At 41.9% G+C, this 19,051-nt stretch overlaps 1 protein-coding gene across 1 annotated transcript in view; it reads right to left on the bottom strand.

Annotated features, from left to right (window-relative positions):
* Nucleotides 1–1,399: 1,399 nt before the first annotated feature.
* The window catches only part of NDUFAF5 (NADH:ubiquinone oxidoreductase complex assembly factor 5), a 534,186-nt gene continuing 516,534 nt past the window's right edge, over nucleotides 1,400–19,051 (bottom strand). Inside the window, exons 10-11 of the mRNA XM_069608340.1 lie at nucleotides 11,156–11,238; nucleotides 1,400–1,585 (exon numbers count right to left, since the gene is read on the bottom strand). Of these exons, the coding sequence (XP_069464441.1) occupies nucleotides 1,478–1,585; nucleotides 11,156–11,238 (191 nt within the window). The 3' untranslated portion in view covers nucleotides 1,400–1,477. The remainder of the gene's footprint in view (nucleotides 1,586–11,155; nucleotides 11,239–19,051) is intronic.

Here is a 19,051-nt window from a genome sequence, read left to right as displayed (position 1 = left end):
AGAGTCTGAAGAAAGAACACTGCATGCTGGAATTTGTAGGTAAAGTTCCTAGAACAATTGGAGAATGAATACCATAATTATTCCAACCCTGCTGCTCACCCCTACTTGTCTCCTCTACTGTCTACATATCATAATTCTACACTGCAATGAAACGGTATACCTAAGCTCGTCTAGTACACAGTATGTTAACATTTGCTGTGATATACTGTTCGATAGAACATTGTATGTAAATAAATGCAGGGCTCCTAATTCTCATAAGAGCTTTGGCAAGGTTGAGCTTGAAAGATCTGAGGGCTAAGAGATTCAGGATCTCACAAAACACACTATAACTCTGAAATCTACTATGGTTTGGGAGTTCTCCCACATACTTAATACCACGTAAACAATATATTCCAATAATCAATCTAGCAAACGGATCCACCATTTAGTGATCTAATTTTTCGGAGTCTCTAGCACCAGGTCGTTTTCATTTTATGGCAGGTAAAATGGTGTAAAAAATGTTCCACTGTAATGTGCTGTATCCTTCATTTATTTGACTGTAAGGCTTGGTACAGACATCCAAAAGGTAACTGCGGCACAAGCCGAATGTCCAGGCATGCTCTTTTTCTTCACGTTATGTCTGGAATTTTATGATATGTTATGCCTGAGTAGTTGGAGGAAAACAAAGACAGAGGGCCTCATTACGGGTATGGAGGTAGCCATGCCGCTTTTAGCGGGATGATTACCCCCGTACCGGGTACCAGGTCCGGGTCCCGCAAAAGGGGACTTAAAGGGCCATTCCGACCTTGGAGGGCCTGGTAAATCCCTTTCGCGGGACCCAGACCCAGTACATCCCCATTCCCATTTGAGCCCCCATAGGGCTCAATGGGAATGGGGAGAATGCTAACAACGGCCCCGTTAATGACGGGCCGTTGTTAGCATCCTGGTCTGCTAGCGGGTCCCGCTAAAGACACCTGGTCTACCGGCACCATTCATTCCATGGCCGCCTACCTCTTAATGAGGCCCAATGTAATGTGGAGATTTTCTTTTAAGTAACTCAATACCACCATTCCTATTTCAAATGTGATCTGATCAGATGCATGACACTCTCACTACTGTTCCGCAAACCAAACAGAAGATATGCAACAAACAAATTGATTGTGCAACAATCTCTTATCAAGTACTCAGTCACAGGACCAACATATTAAGGATTGATAAGGCCAGACAGAAACACAATGAAGATTGGAGCTAAACATGTAAACACCTAAAAAAAACTGCAAAGTACAACTACAATATAAATGCTTATAGGAAATGATGCATGTTCTAAGAATATGAAATATCAATTATTTTCCAGAAATACAGACCGATTGTTCTTTACCAATGCGAGGAACATATTTATTTTAATAAACATAACAAATCATATATTTACAATTCGTTTTTATTTTATTTTTAAACACAAGGCCTGAATAAATACATGCGATAATACTGCATTTCATAGTTAAGTAGTTTCTGGGCTTTTTTCTCCCTTGGCTTGAGACAAGAATTCGTTCACTTTTCCTAAAGCTCCAAACGACACTGTGGCTGAACCCCTTTTCGCTGACTGCGCCTGAAAACAGAGAGCCACACATTAGAGACATTGTTCAAAAATAAAAAAATAAACACCCACAAAACGAACAGTCTCAAAAGAAGACATCATGACTGTTGTGAGGGAGACGAAAGTGGGCCCCCATTCTAGTGCAGCCAAGGAGGCAATGAAGGCCGAGTCCACCGCACATTTTTCAACAACAGTAGACAGTCTATATTTCTGGTGTACATTTGAACATATTTTACCACCTTAAGTTATAGAATACTTGTTGGAAAATGTGACATTTCTTGAAATTGCTTAATTAAAGTGACTTGTGTGTCACCCAATGTCACACTTTTTCAAGTAAACACATAATAATTGATAACAATTGAGTGTTTCTCCTTACAGATGAGGGCTATGCCTGGCGCGATCAAATCTCTTACGTCAAATATAAAAGGAAAAGCTGTGAAAGAATAAAACGAATAATGAAATTACATATATGGATTGTTGCTGGTTTTAGTGACAGCTAAAGGAGACGTTGTCTATTTGCAAATACGTATTTTAGGTTCAGTGTGGTCTGAAAGTAATCCTCCATCTACTCTTCACCCCAACCACCGCTCCGCGGCAGTACCAAACGTGTGCCTGCTACTCAGCTGCAGCATTCTTCATTTTGTTATTTCACATTGTGTCTCTTGTGGCCACATGAACAACAACCTAATAGCAGCGAGTGAGAAAGTCAGATGCAGCCATGCTAATAAAGGGTAATGTAATGCAGTAGACCAGATGTAAACATACGCTTAACAGATATGATGCTGTTCAATAGGTTCTACTATTTGCAACTACTTCTAGTTATTCTTCAACCGACCGACATCTTGCACTCTGTTCAATATTCGGCAGCAAATAGCAATGATACTGCCCCCAAAACGTTCCACAAGACATGAATGGTGTCTTTTGGGATTAGTTTGGATCGCTGACATTGCTGACTGAAAAGCCTGTTCTGCATTCGAGGATCCAATCCCACTGCAACTGGGCTAGAATGAGTGAGCTGTATTTCATAATTGGTAATAGCACCAAGGTTGTTGGTCACATGTCCTTTCTTTAGAATTCCCCTTGTGTCTTGAGCATCGCTAGGCATAAAATATGATACCATTAACAAATGCATAGTAAGCAATACCACAGGCAACAATGACTGACATAAACACGGAAATGCTAGACCCTAGTCACTTCCCTGGTCAAAAACAAATTGTATTATGTTACTGTGAGACTAATAACATGATCACTCATGTGATTTGAGATGTCTATCTGTCATCAGGTGATGATCCTCCCTCACTTCTCCACCCCCAGGGTCTAGATCCAAAAGCAATGGCCTTTCCCTGCCCACCTGAGGAGAGGATCCAGGGGGAGTAGAAGTGAGGATACCCTCAGGTTTCTCACATAGGATAATAAAGTTGTATTTATTGGCATCACAATGCTGATGGCAAAATAAGTTCTAACTCACTGTACAATTTGATCCCCATATAATTTTGTAACAAAAGAAAAGAAACACAAGGATAAAGATTGACATCCGAACAGAGCCATCAAGGAAATGTGTGAACTAATTAACGATTAAAGATCTGAAGGTGACATAAACAAAGAAGCGGACGATTCAGAGAGCTGAAGATAATAATAACCTTATGCTAATTGAAAGAACATTCAATGGGACAATGTGCTATGTATAACCGATACACAACAATGTTGTTTCTGGTGGATAGAGTACTGTTCACACATCACCAACTGATTCTTAATCTTCCAAAATAGGTCATGGTGCAGACTATACTGAACAAGCTTTTGACAGACACAAAGGTCAAAGCCCAGCTCGTCAAGGCACCATCACAGTATCATTGGTGCCACTGAGCTGGAATATACACTAAGAGTACAGACATGGGGCTGCACAAGACACTGGACCTCAGTAGCACCCATTCTCCAACTCACATAAACCAAGGAATGGCAGATCTGCCACAAGGATACCAGCACTCTAAGAAATAAAGAGACACCAGCGGGGTCCGTAAGGAACCTGTGGCAGTAATACTGGGCCTCATTACAACTCACCCGGTATGGAAACAACGGTGGCGGTAAACCCGCTGCCACCACTGTTTCCATACCGGGAGAGGAGATCAGGACTCCTGCAGGCAGAGGCGTCAATCCCGCCAGATCTGACCTGGCGGGTTTAACACCGCCTGCCTGCAGGCAGACGAGGAAACACCGGCACCATCCCGAGATGGTGCCGGTGTTTCCATGATCCCCATTCCCATTGAGTCCTATGGGACTCAATAGGAATGGGGATTTACACCATTCCGCCTTCAGAATTCCCGGGTCACCGGGGTTGTAATGCCCCGGTAATTCCGGGAATCACAGAGGCGGAATGGTAATACGAGTCTGGAGGTAACCAAGTGGTTTTACCGCCTCGGTTACCGCCGGACTCGTAATGAGGCCCACTGTCTGTTATCCATTAGAAAATACATTACCAAAGGTAAGTATCTTTTTCTTCTAATGGATTCCTTCCTTCCTTCTTCATCAATGTGGGTTGTGGGTCAGGAACGACGGTCTAAAACACTAGGAGAAACGTTCTCCTTAGAAAGCACAAGAAAATGAAGCTCCATGAATTAAGTTTGAAACATGCTCATTTGTATACAGAAAAACCACCCCAGTGTGAGTAATCTCATAGGAAAGCAATGCAAAGGCTTGAAAGAAGTCACTACCAAAAAATTGTACACTAAGTTCAGGTCCCAGGAAGCAGTACTATGAGTTTTATTATGTTATGTTATGTTATTTTGCATTTATATAGCGCCTTATATACCATTGGTATGGTCTGAAGGCGCTGGTAGGTTGAACGCCCTTGGGAACTGAAGTTCAGGTCAGTAGAGAGAGTAGAGAGAGTACAAAGGTGCGTGTGCGCACCAGGTATGTGTGCAGCTGGTGCGGAATTCGTGTGGTAGCTGCTTCTTAGCGGTAGGTGTGGTGGTTGAGAGATCAGGAGTATGTGTTCGCTCTGGCAGGATTTATCCAGACCGAGTGTGGCTGCGTTAGGCCTGAGGTGAACGCCTGGCTGGGGGGTGTGAAACCAGCAGTGTTTACTTAGAGTGATGGGGAGTGAGCGGGAGATGTTGATATGAGAACAGTTATACCGAATGGTGTCATAGTATCTCTGTGTTCTAGTTGAGTGGTGGTGTAAAGAAGAGAGTAAGCGTGGGGTGTGGTATGATATATGCTCTTACAAATGTTCCCTGCGTTCCAAAGCATAATATGTACGTTACGCAAATCTATGGGGTCAGGTCCGTTCTATGTATTTTTATTCCTTTCATGCGTTCAAGGTTGCCCTACATATTCCTGTCAGCTCGACACACTCACGCACTCTAATCCACCTTGCGTGCTCTGGTTTGTCCCTCATTCTCCAGTGTGCCCCACGCATACACTCATGTGTTCCATGTATTCCAACTTTCAGAGAGGCTATTGGGCATACTTTTAAATGCAACTTTCAAAGAGAGTACACTTCTAAATGCAATTGGGCACACTTCTAAATGCAACTTTTCTCAGAGAGGCTATTGGTCACAACTTCTAAATGCAATTGAGTACACTTCTAAATGCAACTTTCTCAGAAAGGCTATTGGTCACAACTTCTAAATGCAATTGGGTACACTTCTAAATGCAATTGGGCACACTTCTAAATGCAACTTTTCTCAGACTGGCCATTGGTCACAAATTCTAAATGCAATTGGGTACACTTCTAAATGCAGTTGGGCACACTTCTAAATGCAACTTTCCTCGGAGGGACTATTGGGCACAACTTCTAAATGCAGTTGGGTACACTTCTAAATGCAATTGTTCTCAGAGAGGCTATTGGGCCCAACTTCTAAATGCAACTTTTTCTCAGAGAGGCTATTGGTCACACTTCCAAATGCAATTTCACAGAGAGGATATTGCCAGACATCTAGATGCAGCTTTCTGAGAGGCTATTGGGCACACTTCGACACTTATTGGAGTTAGCTACTTCAGAAATGTTATTGTTGAAGGAAGAGAGAAACATGAACCATGTTCAGACTTCTTAAAAATGGAGATAGCCGCTTAGTAGCCCTTGATTGTACCAACATTTAGGACACTGCTTGAAAGGCAGCCCAAATTCCAAAATAACTGCTGTGGGCCATGCCAACTTGTCAAGATCTCTATTATGGCTCTAACTATCTCGACCTGAAGACATATATTGATTGAGTGGTAGGCCTAAATTCTGCCATCAATACTTTCATGAGAGCTTCAAGGAGGTTCCAATTCTGATATCATAGCCTCTTAACAGGCATTCATGAGGATTCAAGCATTTCGCCTTCTAATGAGGCACCAGAAAAACAACTATTTCTCAGGAGCCTAGACCAGTATCATTGCCTCTGGAAAGCAATATGAATCCCACATGGCATTTTCTGTTGAGTGGATTTCAGTGGTATTGTCTATCAATATCCTGATATTCCCCCTCCCCCGGTGGATTAGAAAAAAGACCACCAGAGCTAGTTTATTACTTTTGAGTTCTAGGTGATGGATAGGGTGTCAATTATACTTACCTTACAAAAACACCAGTGTGAGTTGAAGCCAGGATTGCTGAAGAGGTTGGAATTCCTGTTCCACCACTGCAGGTCCCAATGCACTTGGGACTAATGGACATAGGGTCCTGCAAATTGCCTTATCACCGGGACCACTGGCATCTCAAGCTCTAGTGAAGCAACCTCATCCAAGTCAGGGTTTACATCACCAGAAATATGCACAGTTCAATGAAGCTGTGCAGTCTGGGTAAATTCACCTCAGGAAAAAAAAGAACAATAGGCCAGATGTGTACACAGCCTGGCTGATGTCCGTCTCACTATCTCCAAAGGAAAAAGATCATTTCCTCTATGATTTTCCAGACCAAATCCTATGCATTGAAACATTCTGGACGGCGTTAGGGGGGACTTCCAGTATTTTAGGGAGAGAACCAGCAAATTGATGAGGCTGCAAGTCCTGACAAATTTCCCTGGCATTAGATCTGAAGACCTCACCTTCAGGGGCCAGCCATCACGATAAGGCAAAATGAGAGTCCCTTCTCTTCACCTGCAATGACGGCAAGAATATTTGTTAAGGCTCTCGATGTGAAGGTCGGACTGAAAGCCAAATTGATATTTGATCTTTACGGTTAGGGCTGCTCAGGACAAGATTTTGAAGTAGGAGTATTTTATTGGGAGTACAGAAAAAATAATAATTACCATTCTCAATGGATATAGTTTAAGGCAAGTAAACATATATTTTAACTGTAAAACATATACCATTTTGAAATCCGCAATTCATTGCACTTAGCAGTGCAGCTAATTTAAAAGATGCATTTTTACCGTAAACTTACTTTTCAGATCAGGCACTTAATATTAGAGCTTCGCCCTTTGGCACTGCTTTCCGGGGGTATCACTTATTCAAACACATCCTTGGAGCTTTGTAGGTGGTAGCAGAGGGCACGTTCTTATGTTTCCATCTTTTCCAAATCTCTCTTGGGAATATTTTCACTCCATATTTTTTGTTTTACTGGGAGTAAAAGTGGCCAGTATGCTGCTGATTTCGAAGGCTGTCCCCTACCACAAAGTACCAATATTATGTATATACTGGGATGTGAAGGTCTGCCTTCTGGAGGTTGTGAAACGGCAACTAGTACTCCTCTTTGAGTGCTCTAATAAATTGGCAATTGCATGAACATTTGTAACCTCTCAGCGTGCAGGAATTTGTTCAACTCAGGGCAATCAACTTTTAGGGAACTAAGAAGTACCTCTAGTATCAGCCCTTTCCAATCACTGCAGGAGGGACCATCCCTATGGCACCCTCACCCAGCAGTTGCGATATTGCTCCACATGACTGGATGTTCGGCAGAGACAATGGTAAACTAGAAGGGTTGGCTGGAGGTCTCTGGAGAAATAGGAGGCAATAACAATGGGTACAAATCTGCAAAACTGGCACGTTTGAGGTGATGTGTATCCACTCCTGCAGGATGGACTGGACTTTGTCCCCCACAAGTGTCAAAGTGGTGAAATATTAAGTGGTTATGGAGTAGTTGTAGTGGACAGGACTGTTGACCTTCATGCACTGTACTTTTCATCCAGATGTCTTGGAGTACAGCATCTGCTGCTGCTCCTGACCTTGTTGTTGTACCTTAGCTCTTTGTTTCTGGGTATGAGTAAAAGGAGCTTTTGAAAGAAAATTACAAAGTAGGTGAAGCCAATAGACCTAGGTTTGGCTGTGATTATGAAGTGTTACATGTCTCCACCGATGAAGCAGTATGCATGTCCTCCAACATAAAGAAGGTAACTACACTAGTCACATCCTCCTAAGTGCAGGTGTTCCCAGCCAAGGTCCTGCTGTTCTTAATAAAGCACTGTTGTTCTTAATAAAGCACCTAAAACCCAGGGGAAAACAACATACTCCCAAAAGAGTTCAATTTCGTAGATTACCTATTTTACAAGATCAAACACAGTATCCCCAGGTGCTGCCCTATGTTTCCAGGCTGTACTACCAGGACTGAAGAGGGTGTCCCAGAATTCCTTACCTGAGTCAGTATGTCCTCCTCTAAAGGGCAACAGAACATCATACAGTGTATCTTGAGCATGACATGTCTTCTCTGCCACTTGACCAGCGAGCCTTAATGACTTGGCAGACATCACACCCACTATGTAGAAGGTGACAAACCTACCCAATGAGGGCCTGGACCCAATCCAAATGCCAACGCAGGCCATGTGCCCAACCCACTGACACCACCAGACCAACCCTATGGTCAAGGTCTTGATGGGGGCAGAGATTTCATGTTCAAACACCTCTTGGCGATTTCCTCCACCTCGTCTTCCTGACCTAAGATTTTCTAGCCCATTGAGCAAAGCCTATAAAGGCCGACGAGGTTATGGGAGCCTGAGAAACCTGACGGAAAACACACTGTTACAAGGTACTAACATTGTGAATAACTGCTGAGAAAGTTATCAAGGTTATGGGAGCCTGAGAAACCCGATTGTGCAAACCCCCTTTGAAAGGGGGATTGAGAAAGATATCAACAATGTTAATAATGGCTGGAAGAGCTATTAAGGTTACGAGAGCCTGCGAAACCAGAGCGTGCAAACACCCTATGAAAGGGGGATTGATAGTGACACAAACATTGTGACTAACGGCTGGAAAAGGTATATCAAGGTTATGGGAGCCTGAGAAACCGGTATTGTACGATTTGACCATATCCAAAAGGTTGCATGTACAAAAAGTTCTAAAAAGGTTTGAACACCAAAAGTTCGAACCTTTGGTGGTAGTGGTGGTAGCATTGTAGGTAAGTACTAACAAAAAAAAAGACTGCAGGGGTGTCCCCAGCAACACCCCGCTCACTATACTGTAAAGTATAGTGAGCGTGGGTTGTGGGGGAAACCCCTGATGGCCCCTGTAAAAAAAAAAAAATATAATAAAAATAAAAAAAGGACCCTGCAGCGCCGGTTCACGGAAGTGAAAGGGAACTGGCGCTGCAGTAACTCGGCGTGAAGAAAAAGGTAAGTAGGGTATGTTTATGTTGGGGATGCGGGTGTGTTGAGGGTGTGGGTGTGTTGTGGGTGTGGGTGGGGGTATGGGTATGCAGGGGTTGTGTACGTGTTTTCGCATGGGAAATGTGCAAACCTTTTGTGGTTCGCACATTTCTCATGCAAACTTTCCGGCCGCAGGAAAATCAGCCGCAGTCGGATCACGTAGATCTGAGAAACCTGAGTGTGCAAACAGCCTATGAAAGGGGATTGGAGAGGGATACAAACATTGTAAATAACAACTGGGAAAGTTATCCAGGTTACAGGGGCCTGAGAAACCACAGTGCACACATACCCCATGTAAATGGGCAAGAAAGAGACAGGAACACTTTAAATTAGGGCTGAGAAAGCCAGAAAAGCTACAAAAGACTGACAAACCAGGGTGGACAGCCGCCCTATGTGAAATCACTTGAATGAAAGAAAAACAACCTGTCTAAGGATTACAGGACTTTGAGAGGGTCCCAACACATAGAAGGTGAAAGTGTTTTTATTTCCAAGCAATCATGGAGGCAGGGGTGTTGCTAGGTCTGGAAAAGATTCGGGGCTACACTAATGTCGGGATTGTCGGGACTCAGGGCTATAGACCCCTTAGCGCCCCCCTAGCAATGCCTCTGCACGGAGGAATGGAAACGTTCACACCATGAGACAATTTTCATTGTTAAAAGGAACTTTGATAACTTTACACTAAGACTGGGACTCATATCCTGCTGTGGAAAAGGAACTTTGAATACTTGCAACAAGTCAAGTATAAGGTGGGCCAGGCAGAAGCCCTTCTGAGGCTATTGTCCAAAGCCTCTCCTTTTCCTTTTTAGTTTAGATGTTTTTCTAAAGTGGTAGTGCCAGTTAGGTGGATAGGATTTGGACTCAAGAACTTTATTTTGGATTTTAACGTGTACCCTTAGCTTTTTGTTTTGCTAACTAGGGAACATCCCTCATAGTGATAGGGCTAAGTAGGCGTTTTTGCTCTCTTTGGTGGAATAAATCTCTTTGAACATGAGTCGTCCGAGTCCTTCTTCTGGTTCAGCACATTTTGCAGGGCTGCTGTGCCACTTGTGGGACAACCCACGTTGAAGCAGGGGGTACACATTGATAAATCTGCTGGTGGTGGCCGTCACATGCACAGAGGAACTAGCAACAGACAAACCGGCCTTCTTAGAAGGAGTGCCACAGGGACACCTGAAGCAAAGGACGAAGGGGGAAGTGCAGATAATGGAGTCGGCCCTGGCACCAAGCGGAGGTGTGTGTTGGTGGGATGCAAGCTGGTAGCCACTGTCCACTGAAGAAGCAGAGGGTAGAACAATGTGCGCCACTCTAAAGGATGCCTGTGTTATTGACAGTGGGGTCAGTTTGAAGATCTCCATGATAGTGAGCCGGAAGGCCACCCACTCAGCAGTAGTAGTGGCCGCCGTGCGGAGAAAGCCACTCTGTGGAACTAATCACAAATTCCAGAGGTGCTTTTTTTCAGGTGGAAGATGATTGGTGTTCGGATGATGTACACTCATTTTGATGCAAGATCTCTACTTTTTATTCTTTCTCTTCTGTTCTGTACCAGGTCCAAAAGGTTGCTAGAGCTGGTATAGGGGGCAGAGAGACGTTGGCTGGCGGGACACGGTATATGCCCTGCCTACCTTACTGGGTTTGTGCAACATCTCCAATGAAGGGTTTAGGGTGCCTAGACATACAAGACGCACGGCTGTTAGTGTCATAATTGAGCCACAGACACACTACCAGAACGGATCTGACACACATATCTGGAGTTTGCAATCCATGCATAATTTGTCCAAGCATTTTCAGGGTATACATCAAGGTACAAAATGCACAGGAAGTGCATGTTGAGTTTTGTGAATATGAAAAAAGAAACCGAGATTTTGAGGTATAAGTCTTCTCCTACAGCTATTTCAGTAGATGAGGAATCTGGAAATTAGGAATTGACTTTTGATTTGATGTCTAGTCTGAATCAAACACATACACACAAAATACCCTTTGACAATAAAAGAAAAGAAACACCAGTTTATTTTTTTAACAATACCTGTGACTCATGAGGTTTCCAGCCAATCATGTAAAAGATCTGAAATGTGGCAGGGACTGATCCATCCTCGTTTCCATACATTTCTATTTAAAATGTAAATAGTAGATTACATATATTTTGAGAACTGCATAGTTTTTATTTGTGCAATATAGTTTAACAAACTGTTCACACAAAAAATATAGTATAATTTGTAACAGAGTAATAAGATCAATACATTATCCACAATCATATAATAACACTTTATTTACAGATTCAGGTAATAAGCTTCACTTACTAGCTAATAAATAATTCATGGTTCATGCTCCTTAAATATGTATATGCAATTTCTTGCCACAGTTTTATCAAAGCAATAAGAAGAGATATTTAGTGACTACTTAACACTGTAGCCAAAAGGAATTTTATTTAATTATATCTAGTGATGGAATAAACAATGAGAGGTACTTACAGTACTGGTCTGACAATGCATCACTTGATGTTATAAGATGTGTTATGGATGCTGCTGTGGCTCTATCTTTACATATACTACAAAAACATAACTCTTTGGAAATGTTATACCTCAAACCCAATACTGCCAAACAAGGCAGGTGGTTCATGCGTTCCAACAAATAGATCCCCCTAAGATTTGATGAGGGAACCTTCAATAAGTACTCCTGCGCCTGGTTGTAACAGTATGTTAAAATAATATCTTCTAGTGTGTTTTTGCATTTCGAGCACTGAGCCAGATTCAAGGTATAGTCCCATCTTTAACTTATTGAAAGTTTGTGCAGGCAGCCTGAAGGACATAAAACAGAAGAAGTTGAAAACTACAAATAAACATTAATATCATACATGGGAAACTACATTACCCATTGCTTATTTCAAAGATGTTGCAAATTAACCCAATAAGGACATTGCAGGATTTCCAGCTGGTTGATCTATGGCGCCTGAAGCATGGGCAATTGGAGGGATATTCTATTATTTGCAGGTACACAATGTACACTCAAGGATAGACTCTAGTAGGCGGGGCAGAAATAGTGCAGAATACTGGGCCCGCCCCATTTTTGATCATTTGCGTCTTTCGCTTGATTTAGATTTGGGACATGAACCATATCCTATACTGTCCTGCTGGCTTAGAGCCGAGTCTTTACTAGATGTACCCTTGTGTGAGGTAATACAAAGGCATGCTTTGTGACTATTTCCAAATAATCTGGCCACCCTGGTAGAAGAGGGGGTGACTTGGGAAGCATTGAAGAAGTTGATTAGAGGGGAGTGTATTGCACCCTTCCATGGAGTGAGGAATGCCTTGGTAAGAGACATGCTAAAATTAGAAAATAAGCTTAAGGTTAATGAGTGGAGGGTACCGTGCTCCGCTGCAGATATAGACAATCTGATCAAAGCAAGGACAGCACGTCACGATAAGCAACCTATACATGAGGCTCATAATTATGAAACTCCTAGGGATAAAATGCACGAGGAGGGGAATAAAGCCAGAAAAATGTTGGCCTGGCTACAGACCACCCATCAGATGATAAATACTACATTTAAAACATACTATCAGAAATTGTATACGCAGCCACTGCTACTAGAAAGAGGTGCACATAGTGCGGTTCGGGATGAACCCATTTCAGCGAACGAAATTAGGCTAGCCACAGAGGACCCCTCAACTGGAAAGACAACAAAGACACAGCCATCCAGCTGAATGTATATATACCTCTGCGACATACTTGTGCCAGCACTGTATGAGAAGTACATAGAAGTCTTTGAGAAGGGATTGCTACCTCGCATGGTGAGAGGCTGTTCGAACCATGCTATGAAAACCAGGAAAATATCCTGCTAATTGTGCCTTTGTCTCTTTTAAATACAGATTTTAAAATGCTTAGTAAAATGATTGCCAACAGAATCCAAAGAGTAATCGGGAAGCTGAATTATAAAGATCAATCGGGCTTCATCCCAGGAAGGTGCACAATGGCTAATATCAGGAAGATTTTCACATCATGGAAATCACAATGGGAAGTAGCAAGGAGTGGGCAGTGGGTCCCTTGATGCTGAGAAGGTTATTGAATCGGTGTGATGGTAATACCTGCAGGCTATGCTCCAGCATATGAATTTTGGTCCAGAAATTAGGTGCTCGATAAAGCTGTTATATATGTGCCCAATGTCCATAATCAGAACAGGCAGGACCATTTTTGGGGAGGGGCAGCTGGAGAGGGATAGACCACAGGGCTGTCCCCTGTTGTTTGCCATCACAATAAAAACACTGGCCTGTCATCTTAGGAGCCATTTTGAGGATGTGCGTATAGTAAGGCATGGGAGGTCACATGCAGCATCATTATATGCAGGTGACTTAGAATCGTTCCTTAGAGACCCACTGAAGACATTACAAGGAGAAAACAAAGGGGCTTGGGTTGATCTCGGGCTGAATATTCACTCTGCTATGCCATGTGTCTTCTTATTGGAGGTATGACACAGATGGGGGAGGATTGCCAAACGAAAAGTCTAATAAACTGGGTGTGGGCCTCAGGTGACCTAAGGAATTCTGGGGTAAATTCCAAATGACGCCAGTGGAGATACCTAGGTGCTTCTTGGTGGAATTGAACAGGCTGTTAGAGGAGTGTGTAGAGGTGGTAGGCGCTGTCTTACTCTGGGTGCGATAAAGTATCCATACAAGAAGGAGGGTTGGGGCTCCCAGACTTAGAAATCTGCTTTTTTTTGCACAATTGCAGCAAGGAGTTCAGTGGTTGTCTGAGAGGGGTGTGCCTTAGAGGATTGTACTGGTGCCCAGTGAATGAAATTTGGTAATGAAGTAGAGACTGTTATTCGATAGCATCCATGGTAGGATTGGCCTAGAGCCAATGATAATGTCAAATTAGTGAAGAAGAAAATGAAGATAGGACCCTCTTTGAAGACAGGGTGCCAATATGGGGATTGTGGTACTTTTATAAAATACCCCAAAAGACTGAACTGTCGAAATGGAAGTCTGTGGGCTTCATTTGAATGGGACAGATAATTTTTGAATGGGAGGACAGTCTCAATCGAAGAACTGCAAAGAAACTTTGCGATACCGACTGGTCAAAACAGTATGCAGCTATCCAGAAAGCACCTAAGAAACATTGTCTGCAATTCCCGGATAAGCTACACACCAATAGAGTTTCAAAGGCCATATCTACTTTGTAAAAGGCGAGGCAAGTGGAAATGGCTCCAAAGGTAATGGAGGCAAAAGCTAAATGGAACAGAGATCTGACAATTGAGCTATCCGACCAACAGTGGGGAAGAGCAGGAAGAGAGCGCTATTCGAGTGAGGTCAGAGGATGAGGAGGTGGAAGACCAAGAGTCCAGCAAGAGGGGGAGCAGCAGGGTGTGGGGGGATTTCTGGAGACGGTTAGGTATTGATTTGTAAGTGAAAATGTTACTACGTTGGGTGTGTGTGAAAGTGTGACGTGTGGTTAGGGAGTGAATGTGAGGTGAATGTGTGAGTGAAAGGGGCTGCCTGAGTTAGAGGTGAGAAGAGTAGTTTTCCGAGGGAGGTGTATTATTAGAGTGGAGGGGGGGGAATTCATAGAGTGGAGGGAGAGTCATAGAATGAAGGAGGGATTCGTAGAGCGGAGGAAGGAGAAATAGTAACCTGAAAGGGTGGAGGTGAGACCTAGAAGGAACTAGAGCTATCAGTGCGACAGTGGAGGGACAAAGTAGAGGGGCTGGACTGGCAGGAGTGTAGTAGGAAGACTAGGAGAGAGAGAGGATAAAGTGAGCGTGAAAGGAAAAGAACAAACCAAGAAGTGTGCCTGCAAGGCAAAATCCTACTTCCCTTTAGAACACCAACAGCTGGCTAGAGTAGGGAAAGTTAGGCAGTCCCTGGGGGAGTTAAGTTGGATAAGGACAGGGGTATTTAGGTCAACATCTCAATTAATTTAGCGATTAGCATACCAATGGTGAAACAATCATTATATATTATCGTGGGGCTAAGGTCCCTTGGCTAGGGTGGAGGTGCTTTGAGATGGGAGAGAGAGAGAGGGACGACCATAGGGCCAACTGATATTTCAGTAAAAAACATTGCCCAGGCCATCTTGCTCTATGCAGAAAATAACGGACTCACTGTGAACATGCAAAAAATGCAATTCATGGCATTTGGCCAGGAAATGTGTAAGCCGCCATCAAATACATTGTAGGTAAGGCGTTATCGGAAGAGTAACCAATTACTGCTATCCCGCGTTATGAGATCAAGCCCGATGGCGGTACGGAAACCCTTCTGCGTAAGAAGTGAACTAAAGAATTGGCTATAATGGCGGCGATTAGGCAATTCGCCAGATGTATGGCCGGATATAGCCCCATAGGTGTTCTTCTAAGTGTTTATAGACAGATGCTTATCTCTACTATTCTCTACGGCCTAGAAACTTGATTTTCAGATCACTCAGCCTGTGCTAATAGAGTTTAAGGTGTTGTGTGGAGAAGAGTTTCGGGTTTAACAGACTCCTATTGAAGTTGTGCAATTAGAACTGGGTCCGATCTCTCTGGCGACCCCGATTATGATCAATCATGGGAAACTGTATATTAATATAATGAGCTCGGCCAAAGGATCTTTATTCAGGATAGTGAAGACTGCCCTGGTCTTCCATAGGTGCACTGTTTTGAAAGGTTAAATGAGGACTTCTTTCTACTTACTGGGTGGAAACCTGATTGCGACTATGGTACTGGTGATCTGTTAAAACTGTTCTGTAATAGGGCAGAAAAATAAGATTGGTTCATTAATCAGGACAAATTAGCCAAAAGGCACTCTCTTTCCACCTTTGCACACATTACATTTATATTTAAGAAACCACAACACTATATCCGTATCTTCCCATCTCCTGTAATGTGAATGCTGTTCATGCTGTTAAGATTTAACAGGTTGGAAGTCCTGGCTCTGGTGCATGGCATGTTTTTTTTAAGTGTTATCAAACATGTAGGCTGTGCCTGGATCCTGATCAAGTTGAAACTATTAGAAATCTGACAACATTGTGCCAGCTATGCATAGAACGTATATTCTTTAATTTTGTAGACATCTAGAGAAAATAGAAATAAGAAGAAGTGAGCGATTCTGCCCGAGATGCATATCAGGTTTTAGCTTGGGTATGTCCATAGCAATTGTACAAGTTTGGAAAGTGGTGGTGGATGCTAGGGTAGCCAGAAGGGGAGTTATGCAACCTGTGATTGTGTTCATTTATTTGGAACATTGTATGCTAATTGATGATAAATAATGATGTTCTATAAGGTTGTACATTTTGTCTTTTATTGATTTTATGTGTTTTTATTTTTTATATGTAATGTAAATGGTTAATTCTGATGTATTTTGAATATTTGTGAAATGATTTATAACTAACACACTAAGAAAAATAAAAAAAATAAAAAACCTTGAGCCGCCTCTGAGATTTGGAGTGAGTCTTTTGCCATTTGTGACAATAAGTTAAATATTATTGTACTGTGCTTAATGATTTAACCTTACTTTGATTTATCTCAATTTCTGCAGTCACTAATTCTGATCTTAACTACTCTATTAGCAGCCATTTTGGCATAGTATCGACGTCTAGTGAATTGCAAGCGGCTATAGTACATCATAAAAGTGTAAAAAACTATAATGTTGATATAACTTATTGGACATTTGTTATGTTACAATTGCATAGGTTTTCTTAAAAACATATGTTAATCTGTACAGATATATGCATTTAAATATTTGTATCGCCATTAGGTCTCCGCTATTATTGCGATGTAAATACTTACAACAGATTTACTGTGCTTGTATTTTCTCTATTGAGCGTCAATATAGATATGATATCATAGGGTATTTATAATGTGCTTAATACCCAGAGGTTTCTAAGCGGGGACCCAGGGATCGAACCTGTGTTTCTCCGTGTCATCTTGCTTCCAAGGCGAGAACGTTGCCCCTGAGCTATCCTCCCAAGACTTGATGTTTACTATAGTCTCTCTGTTGTACAAGCTATTAGCCAATTAGGATCACTTATAACTATAATGGAGTATGTATTAGTTATTCAAATTCTGCCAATCAATATTCTCATTTAGTCCTGTTTCGTGACTTTGTTAAAAAAATAAGATGCAATTCTTCTTTAGTTAAGCTAATTTTATCTAAATTCTTGTCATTACTTAGATAGATTTTCATAAGCACGGACCATTTATGTTCTTCCCATTTATGTTCTGCCATCAAGAAATGGCCTGCCGTTAGGACGCTATTCCTGATACAGCTCTTATGTTCAGTAATGCAGGTTTTAGTTTTGCGCTCTGTTTTCCCAATATAGATTTGCTGGCAAGGGCACCAAATTAAATATACTTCCGATTCAGTGTTGCAAATGGTGGGACTTCTCTGTTGCCATGGTTTACTTAGGCCTATGTCTACTTTCTCTGTTCTTGCAGTTTGTGCGCAACATATACAGCCTTCACAAGCACTGTGTCCGATAGGCTTACTCATACCCCATTTTTCTGTTAGGGTAGTTTGCCTTTCTGATTGTTCATATATGTTACACGTTATTAGCTCTTTCACATTGTTGCTTCTTTTTTACGCACATCTTGGCTGTGGGATAGCATGTGTGGCTTTCGACAATATATGCCTGTTTTTTGTTATTATCCTTTTAATTTGGTTTGACAAAGGATTAAAAGTGCTGACGTACATGATGTCATCACTAGTTTCTTTCTTCCTGCGGTATTCAAGCAAAGCCGCTCGATTGTTGTTCGAGGCTCTTTTTAAGGCATTCTTTACAATTTTCGTTCGATATCCTCTTTCCCTTAGGTTAGTACTTAAAATAAGTGCTTCTTTTTCAAATTCGACATTATTTGTACTGTTGTGCTTCAAGCATAAAAACCGCCGAAACTCCAAGTTTTCTCTAGTCTGTTTAGGGTGAAAACTATCAAAGGCCAGCAAGGAGTTCTTATCTGTTTTTTTATGGAAACGTGTTACCTTCAGTAACTTTTCTGTGTTGTCCGCTAAACTGTAATGTTCAGAAAGTAGATGTTACTGTTGCTTTGAGTACTTGTACATTTTAAATATAGGTTCTGTTTATTCGGCCATTTAAAAAAAGTTCAAAGCTCGCCACATCTCCATGCCAGATTACTAGCACATCCTCAATGTAGCGTTTCCAGAGTTTTCTTTTTTTTTTTTAAAGGGTTACCCTCAAGTAAGATCTTGCTCCTTTCTAAACTTTCAACATATAAATAAGCAAGTCTCGGTGCAACTGTCGAGCCCATTGTTGTACTATGAATTTGTTGAAAAAATGTATTGTTGAATATGAAATTATTTTCTGTAAGTGACATTTCAGCGCTCCATAATATGATTGAATTTGGAGTCACTCCTCCTTCTATTCTGCTAAGTAACAGTTCTTCTACCATACTGAGAATGGCTTCTTGAAGTAGCTTGATGTATAATGATATTATATCGAGGCCTGCTAGTAGTTCAGTCTAGCTGTCAAAAGGATGACCTTCTATTAAATGTATGACATCAGTAGTATTTTAAATGTATGATGACATTTCCGTTATGTATATTTTGAGAAAATGGTCTGCAAACTTGGCTATAGGTTCCAATATTGAACCTGTTCCCGAGATGATGGGTCATCTGGGTGATTTGTCTAGTGTTTTGTGAACCTTGGGTAAGATATCAAATGTAGGTATATTAGGATTAGGGGTGATCAAAAACTCAGTTTCCTTTTCAGTTGCCCACTGTCGACTGAAGGCCTTCCCTACTTTAGTTGTGATCAGTAGTTGTAAACTTTCAGTGAGATCAGTTTTAATTTCCTTGTAGAAATAATTGTTGCTTAGCTGACGATTGCATTCAGTTATGTATGCTTCTCTATCGAGTAGTGCAACAGCAGCACCTTTCTCAGCTCTTCTTAGAATTATTCTTTTGTTGGATTTCAATGAATGAGCTACTTTACATTC

This window comes from Ambystoma mexicanum, chromosome 4q (genome assembly GCF_040938575.1).
Source record: "Ambystoma mexicanum isolate Mex_15411 chromosome 4q, UKY_AmexF1_1, whole genome shotgun sequence".
NCBI classification, from domain to species: Eukaryota; Metazoa; Chordata; class Amphibia; order Caudata; family Ambystomatidae; genus Ambystoma; species Ambystoma mexicanum.
The sequence above is the reverse complement of the archived record's forward strand: the minus strand, read 5'-3'. Positions and strand labels throughout refer to the sequence as shown.